The sequence below is a fragment of the Oikopleura dioica genome, chromosome 2 (assembly GCF_907165135.1).
Source record: "Oikopleura dioica chromosome 2, OKI2018_I68_1.0, whole genome shotgun sequence".
NCBI lineage: Eukaryota > Metazoa > Chordata > Appendicularia > Copelata > Oikopleuridae > Oikopleura > Oikopleura dioica.
Window position 1 is genome coordinate 2,930,559 of NC_137292.1, and position 15,511 is coordinate 2,946,069.

A 15,511-nucleotide genomic window follows, 5' to 3' on the forward strand; every position below is an offset into this window, starting at 1 on the left:
TTTGTAACTTATCAAAACTTGGAAGGATTTTTGACGAGCAGTCTTGAAAGCTGCATTTTATTCACAGAAAAAGCGATGCAGATGAATATGGCACAAGGATATTTTGCGATTCCAGAAGCAAATGGATTCGGCGTCTATTGTTTTCCGCTGAGCAGACAGATTTCCAGAGTCAGACGGCATCGAACGCACATTTTTGATAAAAGCAGACATTACAGGTAAAGCCTTTCGGAAGAAAAAATCAAGTGTAGAAAAAAGTCAAAATCGATCGTAAATTTGGATATGAAAAAATTGAAATGTGAAATCCTTCGTAAAAGGGATTAATTTTCACTTATTACTATTAATTATAATTTTAAAAAATTGATATTTGGATACGATTTTTAAGCTTAAATAAAATTAATAACTATGTAATTCCGAATAACTTTGTGGTTTTTTATTATTTTTTGTTGCTACGTCTTTTGTAAAACCCATTTTTAGTAACAACTTACAACCACACTCGCGAATTGAAGAAAACAGCTTACGAATCTTGAGTGGCAGCCGCCAACACTCTCAAAATTACTGCCGGCTAATCGCCGCAGCCTCATTTCACGACCACTTTGAGTTCAATTCTAGTGACCGCAGCTGCTCCCTGTTGCGTAAAAGCAGCTCAAAAGACATTCTGTAAATCTGTATAAAAACTGTAAAAAGAAGACTGTAAATGCTTATCTAATAAATGAAGACCTAAAAGAGCTGTTCGTTAAATAACCTTAAAGATCGAACAACGCTATTTTGGAACTTATCCAAGAATCGTGAAATTCTAGTAAAAACAAGCACAAATCAAAAAATTATCATCCACCGTGGATGCTTCCGAAAATTCGTTGTAAAAACATCAGAAGACCTTTAATTTTATGAAAAAAGGGATTTTTGCCTCCCATCAGTTTTGCGGATTTACATACCGCCCGTAAGTGGCTCCTTATCGCGACTCAAAAAAAATCCTTATCACTCAAACGAGCGCTATCTCACCGAGACGAGCCGCAGTAATGAGCTCATTTTACGCAAAAAACGACCAAAATGCTACCTAAACTCATCACGATTTCAAAATTTAAAGATTCAGGCGTTAGATCTATCTCAAGTCACTGATTTATCTTTTCGTTATTTATTTTTCCCGCCTGTGTTAGTAATCTATCCTTGTTTTCAAAACGGGATCGGGTGGATAAGGTCAACCTGACATGCGAATTATGCCGAAAACGTAATTTGATCACCAGACTCAAGCGAAGCGTTTTTCCCCTACAGCGGGATTCGAAGATGAGGAACCCTTAGAGCTTCGAAATTTTTTTGATTAATTCTTTTTAGGTTTTGTTATAATTTCGATAAAGCTCTTTTTTCGCTTTCAATATCAAAAATTTTGCCGGTTTTAGCTTGATTAAAAACCGCTATCTTTTATTATCAAATCGGTCCAAACATGATTGAGCAGCGTTGAACGAACTCGTTTATAATTGTTTTAACGATGGATTCTCAGCCTTCAACCCGGTGTCTGTGAGCGCGGTAGCAAGGTCGACCGCGCGGTGCCGCTCTAGAATCTCAAGGCGACTTGCGCACTACTCAGAGCATTTTCCATTGACCCCGACTATTGATGGCGTCCCTCCAGGCGCACAAAACTATAAACACTTTATAAAGCCTTTTTTGATAGAAAAATCCGCGCGATGAAGAAAATACGAAAATAGAGAAAGTTCAAATAAAATTAGAGAAAATGAAAACGTGAGCAAATTTCAGAAGATGATGAAAATCCTCTTTGGTCTAATTGGATTCGTCTTCCTTGGCTTATATTTTTGTGCCACCTTCCTTAATACGGAAGTGTCGATTTTCAGGTAATTTTAAACAATATAAGACGGTAAAAGATGATTTTCCAGTTATTTCTTTTCATTTTATCGTACTAGCTCTCTCCTTGTCCTGAAACCTTCTTTGTCAGGCTCTTGAATAAAGCACTCGTATTTTGAATTCAAACTCATGTCCAACGAATTCTAGCGCATACGGCTGGAACTTACAAAGTGACAACTCTCTGGAATGGAAAACATGGTCCAACAATGCGCCCAAGGCACGGTGAAATTTTTAAACACTTTTGCTTTTTGCAGTTTTGGGTTGATGAAAGTATATTTACACTTGAGTTTTGAAGCTTGAGGACAGTTTTACATGTAACATGCTCTAAGCTCATTAGCAAACATAAGTTCACCGAATGTCAAGGGGCACATTCCGCGGCTAGAAAGACCAAGCAGCGAAAATGCAGAGGAAGATGACTTAGAGGCAGAAAATCGTCTGGTAGACACAACAGTCGATGCAAAAACTGAGAGCAAATCTTATGACTCAAAAACCAGTGAAAAAGAAAGCCCCGAACCAGAATTCGAAGAAAAATCGTCGAATTCCGAAAATGATGACTCATCGAAATCCTCAAAACCCGTCGAAAACTCTAGTTCAACAGAAAATCTTGAAGAAATCTCTTCAGAAGAATCTACTTTCCCCGAAAATGATTCGCCAAAAACTCAAAAATCACAAGAAAAATCGGCAAAAGAAAAGCTCTTCAAAATGACATTCAACCAAGAAAACGTAATTGTAAAAGAAGGAATGAGCATGAAAGAAATTCATGAAAAGCTCATGACCAGATTGCCGAAACCGTATTATGAAGAAGTTTTGAAAATGCAATATCCTTTGGAAAATTACGAAAGCCACAAAAACAAGTACAGTTTTTTATGGAATTTCTGGACATCAAATTTCTGGACATTTTTCGGATTTTAAGGGGTTTTCTTGGGACAAATTCAAAGAGAGGGGTTATCAAATTTCTGGACATTTTTTTCTCAACAGATGTCTTCGACATCTAAATTTTTAGTCAAACTTGAGTTATTTATGCCAATTTCATCTATAAAGAGCTATTATTCTTCGAAAATCTTATAATATAACAAGAAAGACGGCTACAGCGCGTTTCTTTTATTGTTCTTTAGTAATTTTTTTCAAAAAAATCGTCAATTTTTCCGTCTCGAAAAATTTTTAAGCAATTTTGTTGGGACATTTTTCTGAAGGCTCTGTATCAAATTTCTGGACATTTTCGGGAAAAATGGGGGACAAAAAATGTCCAGAAATTCCATTATTAACTGTACGTCGTATTCTCGGTAACAAAAAAATTTCTTTAAAAAAATGCCGAAAAATCGTCAAAATCTCTTAAATCTTTTTCATTTTCCCTTTTTTAGAGAGCGAATCAACATTTTGTTCTGGTTCGCCGGGCCGCGAAAAGATGAGCGCCGAAAGCCCTTCAAAGAACGTTGGATCGGCCCAGGAAATCACGAATATTGTGGCGACTGCTTCATCACCCCAAATCGTCGTTGGAAAGAAAAGGCCGACGCCATCGTTTTTTCAAATGGCAAGTTGCTTTCCTGGCAGCTTTCTGGACATTATCCGTCTGAGCATAATTACGAAAAGCCGTATCCGCCCTGGCCAGATGTGACGAAAAGGGATGAAAAACAATGGTGGGTGTTTTACAACAGAGAAAGTGCTGTTAAGGAAAACAGGGTTTATTTACGACAATAACAAAGTTTTTCCTATGAATAATGGGAAAAGATTGCCGCAAGTGAAATTTAATTGAAATGAAACCCTCCAAAAGAGCATCAATCAACAACCCTTCTTTTTCTACAAAAAGTCCTCTGAAATCGAATCCGCATTCAATGGAACGATGAATTATCGCCGCGACTCAGATTTCGTAAAATCCTTTGGTGATGGATCCCGTGCCAATGCCGACCGCTATTTTGTCAATGGAACGAGAAAGGGAAGCGACGAGAGTTATTTGCAAGGAATTCTAGAGGAGAAGAAATTGTTGGAGGAAGATGTGGTTGCGGCGTGGTTTGTTTCGGACTGTGATCATACTGTAGGAGCAGAAATGAGATGGGCGTATGGGAAGAGGATGATTGATGCGGGCATCAAAATCCACGGGTAGGAAAAATAAACGATGAGATAACTTTTGAATATTTAAATTTGATGACTTTATTTAGAGAGGGCGAGTGCTTCAACAAAGTAACGGACCGCAAATTTTCGAGGATGTCGACCGCAGACTTCAACCTCGAGCACGTTAAATTCTACCTCGCCTTCGAGAACGCCTATCACTGCGACGACTACATTTCCGAGAAATTCTGGCGAAACGCGTTGACGAATCGGGCGGTTCCGATTGTTTTCGGGCCGAGAATTGGGGATGTTGATAAAGTTGCGCCGCCGAATAGCTTTATTCATGCAGAATGGTTTAGTTCGCCGGAATTGTTGGTTGAATATGTTAACTGGTTGGCGGAAAATGACGATGAATATTTAGGTGAAATAAGCTTTTGATCTAATTTAAAAAATCATGTTAAGATTACCATCGCTGGAGAAATATCGCCCCAGAAAAACTAGCCCATCCAATCGAAGCAAAATTCAGCGCCCGAGTCGAAGATATGGCACTTTGTAATTTGTGCCGCAAGATTCGGGAAAACCGCGAAGGCGGAATTCGCCAATACTACAAATCTGTAAGCGCCAATTTAAAATTGGAAGGAGGTAATTTTCGTCTTTTAGATAATGAAATGGTGGTCGTTAGATGCCAGTCCAGAGTGCCAAATGGACACGGTTTATCCGGAATACTTGTACAAAATTAAAAACAACAAGGTCGTCGAAAAAATTGACGGCAAAAGCTAACACAAAATGAGAAAATCGCTAGAATTTTGAAAATCTGCTCTTGCTAATTGAAAGTCATATTTATTTATTTAAAATTTTAATGCAGTTCACTATTTATAAAAAAAACTTTGTTCATCTTCTAACTGCCAGTTCAAATACAGTAAAAGACAGTTTTCACAGACAGTAGTTCTTGTTTTGAGCATTAGACTAGTACTTTGAGTAGCTAGAATATTTCGAAGCCGTTGTATATTTTGTCCCAGTTGATGGCTTGTAAGCTGAGCCAATTGAAGAGCCGACAGATGAGGTTGAAAATCTTATAGAAGATGAGGAAGATGATTCATTTTTTCTCACCTGGAAGACAAGCTCCTGATAGAAGAGGAACCAAATCTGCTGGAAGAAGAAGTTCTCGTGGTGGCGCTGCCGAGAAACGGCTCTGGAACGGTGACTTTTGACGGTATCTGCACTTTCATTGCTAAAAACACAATTGAATCAAGTTCGGGAAAACATCGTGCTGGAAAACCTTTCAAGTTGTTTAAATAAGCTGCGTCCATCGCCGGCCGCTTTTTCTTTTGTTTCGCTTCTTCGGCCGCCTTTGCCGCCGCTTCTTCTGCTTTTTTCTCCTCGGCTTTTCGGGCTTCTGCTTCTTCGCGTTTTTGCTCTGCGATTCTGTCGATTTCTTTCTTTTTCTCCGAATGCGGGCAAATTCGACTCTTGATTTCGATCGGCTGTCCGTCGAAAACGAATCTGCTAATATCAACTGAAAGGATTGAATCAAAGGGGAGCAAAGAAGAACAAATACCGTCGGGGAAGTTTTGAAAGGCGTAGGTTTGGAAAACAGCTTCTTCAGCAACAGTCCTTGTTGACGTCCTCAAATAGACTGGAATGTCGGCATGATCATCGATGTAAGTTGAGATTCCACGGACAAGGTTTGCAGCTCCTTCGGCTTGTGGATCACTTTTAGGGAAAATGAAGTTAAAACAAGAATACAGATAATTCTATGGTAAAAGAAAAACTTCCAAGCAGGACAGGGTTGTAGGCCAGCTCGCGCTGGCCCTCAACCTTGGTGAACTTGGAAGAACCTCCAGAGCTGGTGAAACTCTATCAACAGTTTTTTTCCTTCCGAGCGCGTGTTGTCTATTGGGCCGGCGACGGCCCAAATCGACTGAGTTGGATAAGATTCGAACAGTACGAGCAGAATAATCCGTACTTATCCTCTTTTGCCCTCGACTTGGACCACCAAACCAAGTCGTCACCGAAGGATTTAGAGAAAAATCTGGTTATAAACTCATTTTTTTTTCGAATAATCATTTTAGTTTTCTTTTCTTACCTGAATTCGACATTCGTGTCATCCATTTCGGTCAAAATCTTCCCCATCAGCCGAACATTCTCCACTTTCTCCCCTCTTTTTCTATTGAACGCTTCCAGTTCGTCAACACTGACATCAATAAAGAACTCGTCGCCAAATTCTTTCTCTAGCTCGCACAACTCGGCAATATAAAATTCGTCATTTTGAAAAGGAATACTGGCAGTAGATCCGCCGAAATTCGAGTTTTTTGATTTCTCTTCTAGATCATCTAGAATTCCCATGCTCTTTTCTCTCTTTTTTTTTTTGTTTCTATTTTTATTTTAAAAGGATGAAGCAGGGCGGGTATATGGGCAGTGTGCGTCATGAGAGGGTGAACTTGGCTGATTAGGAGGCGATAAGATGACGAGCAAGAAGATCTGTTACTTGAGTCTCCCGAAAATTTCCCGAAAAATATGAAAAATTCAAGAGTTTTATTCGAGCTTTCCTTTGACAACATCAGTCAGACTGTACTTCCTCTTGTATCTTGCTACCCATCTTTCAAGATCTCGTTCGCTCTCAAAATCTTCTCTAATCGTCTTCGTCCTCATCCTTTTTTTTGAAAATTGAGGCAGCCTCTTGACAGAAAAAAAAGAAAGACAGCTGATTTCGAGGTATTTTGCGAGGTTTTACTAAGTTTCGGGGTGCAGGTGAAGAAAAATACAGCTTTTCAAAAGTCGCGATATCTTGGCGTCTCACTTGGTCGTCGACTGCCGTCGAAAGACTCGGTTATGTTGCTCCGCGTATGCTGTCGGCGATTAGGCTTCTTTGCTCCCATGAATTCCTCTGGCTTATCCAATCTTTGGAAACATAAGCAAAAGGTAGTAAAGGTTGCACTTACGTTATGCAGACAACCCCATGCATGCATGTGTATCGCTCCATCTGTCCACAGGCAGTGTCGATCTCGCCCTTTGTTGGACAAAACGACCAAATATTCAAAAGTGGGTCTGGATGATCCGTCAAGATTCCAGTGAAGTAGATTTTGTTGTTCACAGTTGTCATTTCGCAGTGATTTATCTAAAGAGTGTCGATCATTTTGTGACACAAGAATAAGTACATGATTGGGGAGAGTAATGGCCATTTGACTCCACTCATCAGTAGAAGGCTTGTATTTGAAGATTTCGGACGTTTCGCCGCCGAGAATCCAGATTGAACCACAAGCGGATGCGGCTTTTTATTGGTCATAAAAGTTAAGAGGGCATAAATAGAAACCATAAGATTGCTTTCTTTTTGAGTGCTTCTTGAAAAAAAAAATGAAAATAAAAACGAGAAAATGAATCAAAACCTGGGTAAGAACATAAAATACAATCAAATTTTTCTTTGTTCCGATAAAAGAAAGTGAATAAATAAATTTTGACCAATTTTCCTGCGACTGGATTTTGAGGGGAGAGAGTCCTGTTTCCCAAACTCCACTGATTTGTTATCGAGTCATAAATTTGCAGCTTATTGTTCGCGCCCTTCATGTCGAATTGTCCACCAAAGCAGAAGATCTTTGCATTGTAGGCACTCACGGCAGGATTCGCGACCGCTTCGATCATTGAGCACATGTCTTTCCAGCAATTGTTGAAGAAATCATACCTTTAGAACTTATTTTCATTAAAAAATAGAGAAATTCTTACTTTTCAACAGCGTCAATTCTCTCTGGCGGCTGTGAGCCAGTCCCAGGGCCACCAAAGCCACCGATAACGTAAGGACTTCCCTGACAAGAAGCCATTCTGTGGCCATATCTTCCAGTATTGAGTGGAGCACCTTAAATCATTAGTTTCTTCGGGCCATTAACAGCCTTACCTTTGATCCACTGATCGACATTGATCTGATAAATCCAAACCTCTTTATTATGCATTTTGCCGCCAGTTACAATGATCATATTCTTGCATTGGCAAACAGAATAATCCGTTTTTGTGAAATTCGGCAGCTTCGCAAATTGCTTCCACATTCGTTGGAGAGGATTCCAAGCTTCAACATACGGCGCATTGTAGCCCCCAACGCGGTCGGATCCACCGATAGAGACGAGGACGTCGAGACGGGAGGAGATCTTGCGAGGCTTGAATCGGATACTGTCGCCAGCAACGCCTGTTTGTAGATTTTTGTGAGAGCGAATGTGTCAGAAGTTTTTCATTCTTTATAAACAGTACGAAAAGTACCAGTACTAGACCTTACATTACGGGATGAATTAACTTTATTTAATCAATTTCAATTTCAGACATCATGAAATACTCTACAGCCAACTAAAATTAAGCTGTTATGGTTAGTTTCTTTTAGGAAGTCTAGAAAAAAACGCGGAGTGTTTCTATAAAAATCCATTTGCTAAAATATGATATTTCCTAGTTTCAGCAAGAATCGGAACCAATGTCATCGAGGTCTGCAAAAGCTCGTCCGCTTCAATTTCCGTGCAAAACTTCGTCGGGTGAATAAGTGGAAATCTCACGTGACTCATCAATTCCGCCACATCTTTCGCTCTGCTTTTTCGGTCGTGGTCGATCCAACTTTTAACCGCTCGGTAAACGAGGACTTCGTCGTTGACTTCCAAGTCGTCGCCTTTGATGACATCGACGATGACTTCCTTCGGCATAAGTTTGAATTCGTCGTGACTCATCACTTCCATGAACTTTTCAAGAATCATTTTCTCTGCGTCCATCGAGAGCTTCTCCAACCCATGCGCATCAGCAAAGTGCTTCATTCCCAAACAATTGCAGGGATCGAGCTGTTTCTCCATAAAAGTCGTGCAGTTTCGACGCAAAAGATCGATTTGAAAAAGATTTGCCGCTTCGAGGAGCATTTGGACGTTGCTTTGGTCGATTGTGGTTTTGGCCGTGTAGAGAAAAGTTAAAAGGACTTCCATTACTTCGCTTTGGAGACCGTTGATTTGGACGAGCATTTCTTTTGACTCTCGGTGGTCGTTGCAAAACATCGCTCTGAAAATCGAAGATGAAAAAATGAGGTCGATTTTTTTTCAATTTTTACCTGAAATAATTTGATCCTGCGACAAGAACAGCCCTGTGACAGGCAAACTCCTTTCCAGCGACTGATAAAATCACATCCGTGAAGAGATTATTTTTCCTCAAATCGTTGAAGGTCTTCATCATTCTTCCAGCATGAGCTGCGTCGAAGACTTCGATCTTGTCGTCGGATGGGTTCTTTGAACTGTCGAAAATTTCTGCTTCGACTTTTGGCGTCATTGCTTTCTCTATTACTTTTATCTCTAGAAAAAGGGCTCAAATAAAATTCAAAGAGGAAGTTTTTTCAATTAGAATTTTTTGCTCTTTGAAAAAAATTGAGACCTTTTTTCCTTTTTGAAGATTTGGAAAGGGCTGAGCCATTCGCGGGGAAGTCTCTTTAATTTCTCTTTCAGTAAGTGGCCCCTGATTTGGCGACGAGTCAGTCTTTTTCTCAATCACAGTACTTTATCGAGGAGCGTGGACAAGTGAGCTATCGTTGGTAAGGTGGCACGATATCAAGCCGTCTTTACACTTTTCAAACCTTTTCGATTTCACAAGATCTTGCGCTCATCCCTCCCCCGGCGAAAATTTTAAAAACCGGTCATTAAATTTAATTATAAAAGAATCGAAGAAGATCGCGCAGATTCAGAATCTTGGCATTAAATCCTCGGTAAAAGGACCTCAATTAAATTTTGCTCATTTAAATGTTGATGATTCAAATTTTAGAAGAAAATATTTTTATAACAGAAAAAATACACAGAAAATGTTGCTGAGCACCAATAATTTTTTGACTTATGATTTTTTTTTTCTAAATCAATGAAAATCTTGTGTTTCTTCCGTAGCTCTTACTTGCAGTTTTTTATGTTAATTTTTCATATTAATAATCTTATTCGCTTTAACCAATAAAGAAAAGAAAATTGCTCAGCCAAAAAGAGTGACGCGTGGTAGATCTGACTCTGACTGAGCTCGTTTTATCATTCTAGCGCCGTGTGATTTCAAAACGCACATTGCTTCTGTTTTTTTATTATCTACGAATATTTTTCGGCTATAAATTGAAAGAGAACAGATAGATAGGAAAGCATGGGAAACTGCTGTTCCTCAAAAAAGCAAAATAAAACAGTTGAAGAACCAAAGATACAGGTGAAACATATTCAGGCGGTATAAGATATTTTTCTTAAGAACTTGATTGCATATCAATAAATTCTTTCTTAGTGATCTTCACTATCTTATTGATTGAAATTCCACTCGCAATAATATTTCGATTCTAGCAAAATTTTACTTTTGAACACTTTTTTGGGTAATTGCCAAAATTAGCTGAAGCGAGTCTTTGCACCTAAATTCCTGCTGAGAATAAATTTATCGCTTCGTCGTTCTAAAATCTCTCAAATGTAAATTTACAGGAAGATACAGATGCCCAACCAAGTCCCGAAAAACATGATGCCACACCTCCATCATTTTCTTCATGCACCCCCAAATCTTGCTCTAAAAAGACCGATGCCGTTATTGAGCCAACCTCAAAAATCGCGGATGAAGAAAAGTCAAAATACGACAATTTAAACTCGGATTCCCTTGAACCCGTTGTTGATGCAAAACTTGATCTTCCGGAAAACGCCGAAAAAACCTCTATTCGTTCTGAAAAAATCAACGCTCCAAAAGAACTTGATTCTGAAGCAGTCAATTCTTTCGCGGATGCCCTTAGTTCCGATTGCCAACGAGTTGTCTTGGACGAAGTTAATTTTCAACAAGAAGATAGTCAAGAAACAATGATAACTCCTGATTTTGTCGAAGAAACGCTGATTCAACCAGTCGAAGTAGAAAATGATGATTTTGAAGGAGGATCGAGGATTGAAGGAAAAACGCTTGAAGAGTTTGTCAATGAAAATGCAGCACTTCCAATCATCGATAATTTCGAGAAAGATGAAAGTTCTCCCGATGTTTCTCGCCTTTCGAGCCAGAAGGAAGACGATTTAGAAATTGAAGAAAATGAAGATGATGTCAAAAAGCTCGAATCGTTGGCAAAAGTGATTTCGTTTTGAGAGGAAAAGTAGGAGTAACTGTATTTTAGGCTCCTGATGCTTCAGTAAGATCTGCTTGCGAAGTTTTGCATGGTTCGTTCAAATGCATGATTTGTTTAACAGAGTGACACCCTTAATTATGTTGTTCAAAAAATAACAACTCTTCCTCTCAAAAATTTTTATGAAATTTTTAGCCAAAAGTTGTTTGGGATGAAGCAGAAACTCGAGGTGGTAAAAGAAGAGGGACTGATTTATTTGAGCGAAGACGGCAATTATGCGATCAGGTTATTTTTTATCAAAATTTTATAAAAAAAATTTTTCATTTCAGCACACTATGGAGAGTCAGCGTGACGGGCCAAAGGAAAAAGTTCCCAAAAACAAAAACAGCGCTATAAAAATTTGAAGGTTACGATGCCAGCTTAATTTATTGAAACTAACTATTTATCTCGCCTACCGAAGCATGTTTTCACATCGTCTGCGGATCAGAATAGCTTCAGATTCGTAAGCCGAGAGGTAAAATCGAAAAACAATGACGGATTTTCATTTTGACTATGACAATTTATTCAAAAAGCAATGGAGGAGATCTTTGAGGAACTTTTTGGAGGATGACCTTTTTGCGACGAAGCAGAAGGTGGCGAATTTGGCGGGAGGAATGAGGACTCCAGCGCAGTCGAATGAATTCTTGAGCTCCATTGCCAAGGATGATGAAATGGCCAGGTAATAATTTAAAACTGTTTCTTCCGTAAATTATTGTCTCGTAAAAGAAACAGTAAAAAAGCAGAACAGACAGTAATTCCTCCAAATCTCCCCCTTTTATGCCCAGACAAAAGCCCTTTCGATTCTGATTTCCCACGTAACTGTCAATTTCTCTTACAAAGTGCGTTCATTATCATTTTTTTGATCAAACAGACCTTCGAGTTATCAAATAATAATTGAACAAATGAGATCAGAGACTCTTTTTTCGATGAGTCGAAAGAATTATGATTTCATCAACGAGCTCAATTCGTTGCTTTCAATCGATTTGTATAGGGAGAAACTGAGCAAGAGATATGCGGAGATGGAGAAGCGAGGCCAGCTGGGGCAGAGAAATCCCGGTGTCAAGAAGGCTCCACAAGTTTCTCAGGTAAATTTCTTTCTGACCACTTCTTGAGACCCTAACGTCCAAGATTGCTATTGAAACTTTGGTGAAAAGGCTCAAGATTGTCCAATTTTTGCTTATAGTTCTGGGCTCTCCTCAAAAACTCGTCATTTTTAGGAAAATCTGTACAATTTCTCGCAAAATAAGACCATCTCCGATTTCGACCAGCCCCCTCCTCGTCCAAGAAGATGGTCACGTGGCTCAACCCAGTCTCTGGAGTGCGAAAAAGTGGATACAGATCTCTTACGCTCCGATGAGAAAGTATTTCAAGGTACAGTAAATACTGAAACGAGCAGCATTCATGAATAATTTACTGTAATATACGCCTTGTAGTTCGACAACTTATGGACAAAGAAACTGGAAAGAGATTGGAATACAACAAATTGGCCGCTGTGCCGAAAAATCAGGAAAAGCTGGAAAGCGAAATCAACGAATTGAACTTTTAGATGATTAATGATGACTTTACTCTAAATAATCTAATTTTTTTTTTGAAAAAAAGTCATTTTCAAAGCTTTTTAAAAGATCCCAAATCCAGGCACGTTTTCTCTTACAGTCACAAAGAAGGGATATTACTGTTCGTTCTCTAAAAAGGATCCAACAAGGAATAATCCAGGCTAATCCTGTCCTGTGATTCGCATCACGTGCTGACAGAGCATTTTGTCCGACTGTTTGTCCCTCCAGATGAGGGATTGATCGATTTCCCATTTCCAACTCCTCCGTTCGTTTCAACCTTTTTTGAACGAAAGAGAGAGAATTTTAGATTGAGTGCTGAGTCATCTGATTCAGCTCACTCACATCTGGCTCAGTATATATCGACTTGAGTCAGGACTCAGGAGGCAGCAGTCATTGATTGCTTTTTAATAGAATTCGAAGGCGATAAATCAAATATTGAGAGATTGAGACGGAAAGAAAGAACCGCGTTTTGAACCCATTCGAACCGCTCTTTTTTTTGAGAAAACTGAAACAAGAATCGTCAATCGAGCCAATTGCTGAGCGTAAGTTAAAGAGAAATTCTTGAGAAGCCATGTAGTTTTTATTATTTCCTTCAGAAGACGCTTGCGTAAGCGACAGAATCGCGGAATTCAGCAACAGACAGCCTGATGTGGTGATAGACATGGAGAAAGCGAAGCTTGATTTTTCTTCCTACAGCAGCGGCAATTCGACTTTGAGCAAAGCAGAAGAAGAGAAATTGTCGCCGGAAACGTTGAAGAAAAGAAAAGCCAGATATTCAGGTTGATTCTAATAAGAAACATTTATCGAAAACCATAATATTGCCATAAATTTGACGAATTGGAAATTTTAAAAATCAATTTTTCTTTGACTATAAAAACTTACAACAGTAATAAAAAGAAGTAGTATTTCCCTTAAAGAAATATGATTGTGCGTAATGTCGTTTTTTTACGAATTTAATTTTATTTAAAATTAATTATTACCCAACTAAATTTCATTCAGAGAATGAGAGCACTGGAGTAGATCTGAGGCGAAAAATGAACGATGGTTTTCAAGAATTCCTCGATTTTGTCGATGATTGTCAATCTGAAGCATCCGCTGTTCTTGAAGGTAGAAGATGCTTAGCACTAGAATTCCATACTTTCTCTAGGGAACTTCGTGAAACCAGATCCAGACAAAGAAGACATGTTCAAACGAACCCTTTCTCAGCGAGGAAGAGAATCCCCTTGCCCCCGCCATTGGGGGGAAGTGTAAGCGGACCTTTCCTCGACTCGTTCATGATCTGATTCTAGAACTGCGGATTTAGAAGAGCTTCCAAAAATGACCAGACCAGATCGCAAAATCGGCGGAACTTCCTACAAAGAACTAGCTGCTTTACCTCCGAAAAAATTTTAAGAAAAAAATGACGCTGTATTTATAAATAAGAAAAATAAAAAATAAATGGAAGAAATAAAAGAGTCAGTCATTCAGCGCATGAAGAGTTAGAGACAGACGCGATAAGAATTATTTTCGAAAAATCGTCGCTTATCCAAAGTGCCGTTCAAGCGCGGAGGTTGCGAGCCTAGATCAGCTCATGTAAAAACCGACCGGGCAGAATTGATCTCGATTTCACGTTGCCTTTTTCATTGTACTATGTGATTCCAGTGTCATTCAAGGGTCGAAAAGAGGAACCTTTCATTAAATGTTATCAAGAATCCTGACTCAGGTTTATACACAGGTTTCCGAGACCAGATCGAAACCCCCAGGAAACTTTTCGTTCGAATAAAACTGGAGGTTCACTGATGCTTGCCGCGTAAGTTTGTTGTTGCCCAAACAGATTTTCTTTTGTCCTGATTGTTGTATGTACATGCGGATGTGCATAGGCAACATTCGCAATTGTGCAATAGACGTTGTGCTCCACGAGAAGTGTAATGTGTAAATTGAGTGGCGCCCGGGTGCGCTCTAAACGCGCTCCATCCTTTTTTCGCCTCCTCGCTCCTCCGCCGCCAAAATAACAAAGAAAAAATTATTTCCTGAATATTTTCTTTTTCATCTAAAAATTTTGCAGAGAAAATTTTCTAAGAAAGCGACGAAACAAGAGAAAGTAGAGAAAGAAAAAATTCGTCTGTTGGATGAAGATAAAATATTTTCTTACTGTTGGACAATTACTTAAAGCCGACAGTTTCAAAACAGAAGTACGTTACTCGATGAAGTTGTTGATATTTTGAATATTTTTTTAATCATGTTCTAGTTTTAGTTAATTGGACGGGGAAGGATAAAGATAAGGGTACTCGAGTTTCGCCCCACGTTAATTTTTTCTGCGTTTCTATAATCTCGGCTAAAGTTAAGTACCAGTGCTAGAAACTGCTTTATTCCAAGTCGACTGTCAAAAGATTTTTTCGATGAAAAATTGACATTAGATCATGTAATGTCAAGTTGGCTTTGTTTCGAATCCCATTTTAATTACATTGCTTATTATGAAAAAACAATTCTTCTTGAGCATGATAACCAGAAGTTGAAAACGCTGATAATGATAATGATAAATTTGTTGTTGTAGGAGCCAGATGGTCTCCACTGCTCACGGGGAGACTGGCAAGCCCACATGCCCGGTTTCGACCCAAAACGACTGTCCCGAAAATGGTCGAAATTGCAGAAAGCCAAGTTGAAATTGTTCGGCGGCCAGGCCGCCTCGGAAACCTGGAACTGGGTGGCCCAAGTCAGCGAGATTGGCGACAATGCGATGTGGTCAGAAAAAAAAAACTAAGCGAAGGGCGTTTCAAAATGGGCTTAAATCAGGCATTCTAGCGCCTGTCAGGAGCTTGTTTAAATCTTGATCGAAAGGGACGATTTTTTTCGTGTTTTTTTGTTTTGCGACTGTCTCGAAAATATTTTTTGAAATGACGAAATTGGTTGTTTCCCGGAAAGAGTCCTTGAATATTTTCGACGATTGATTTTTGTATCGCTCAAACGTGAGAGTACCCCGCGATCT

The 15,511-nt window shown here is 39.2% G+C and overlaps 5 protein-coding genes across 5 annotated transcripts in view; 2 read left to right on the forward strand and 3 right to left on the reverse strand.

The window, feature by feature from the left end:
• LOC145698631 (phosphatidylinositol transfer protein alpha isoform-like) overlaps positions 1-15,511 on the reverse strand; it is a 58,152-nt gene that overhangs the window by 22,176 nt on the left and 20,465 nt on the right. The gene's annotated exons all lie outside the window — the stretch shown is intronic.
• On the forward strand, positions 1,607-4,829 carry LOC145697637 (uncharacterized). The gene is made up of 8 exons (XM_081774854.1): positions 1,607-1,844; positions 2,002-2,071; positions 2,218-2,708; positions 3,216-3,534; positions 3,626-3,951; positions 4,011-4,321; positions 4,363-4,514; positions 4,561-4,829. Exons 1-8 carry the CDS (start codon positions 1,753-1,755, stop codon positions 4,678-4,680), a joined length of 1,881 nt encoding a protein of 626 aa, XP_081630980.1. The 5' UTR covers positions 1,607-1,752; the 3' UTR covers positions 4,681-4,829.
• On the reverse strand, positions 4,728-6,575 carry LOC145698626 (uncharacterized). The gene is made up of 6 exons (XM_081775836.1): positions 6,460-6,575; positions 5,987-6,135; positions 5,459-5,613; positions 5,180-5,416; positions 5,011-5,131; positions 4,728-4,972 (listed from the first exon to the last, which is right to left on the reverse strand). The coding sequence occupies exons 1-6, from the start codon at positions 6,550-6,552 to the stop codon at positions 4,867-4,869; spliced, it is 861 nt and encodes a 286-aa protein (XP_081631962.1). The 5' UTR covers positions 6,553-6,575; the 3' UTR covers positions 4,728-4,866.
• Positions 6,599-9,199, reverse strand: LOC145697638 (kelch-like protein 24). The gene is made up of 8 exons (XM_081774855.1): positions 8,966-9,199; positions 8,295-8,916; positions 7,790-8,105; positions 7,621-7,750; positions 7,368-7,579; positions 7,059-7,171; positions 6,843-7,018; positions 6,599-6,801 (listed from the first exon to the last, which is right to left on the reverse strand). The coding sequence occupies exons 1-8, from the start codon at positions 9,178-9,180 to the stop codon at positions 6,672-6,674; spliced, it is 1,914 nt and encodes a 637-aa protein (XP_081630981.1). The 5' UTR covers positions 9,181-9,199; the 3' UTR covers positions 6,599-6,671.
• LOC145698614 (uncharacterized) lies at positions 9,936-13,972 on the forward strand. Its single transcript, XM_081775821.1, has 15 exons — positions 9,936-10,080; positions 10,341-10,961; positions 11,006-11,020; positions 11,150-11,239; positions 11,284-11,314; positions 11,558-11,672; positions 11,985-12,078; positions 12,211-12,364; positions 12,427-12,498; positions 12,614-12,628; positions 13,062-13,088; positions 13,143-13,325; positions 13,546-13,653; positions 13,694-13,793; positions 13,836-13,972. Exons 1-15 carry the CDS (start codon positions 10,021-10,023, stop codon positions 13,936-13,938), a joined length of 1,788 nt encoding a protein of 595 aa, XP_081631947.1. The 5' UTR covers positions 9,936-10,020; the 3' UTR covers positions 13,939-13,972.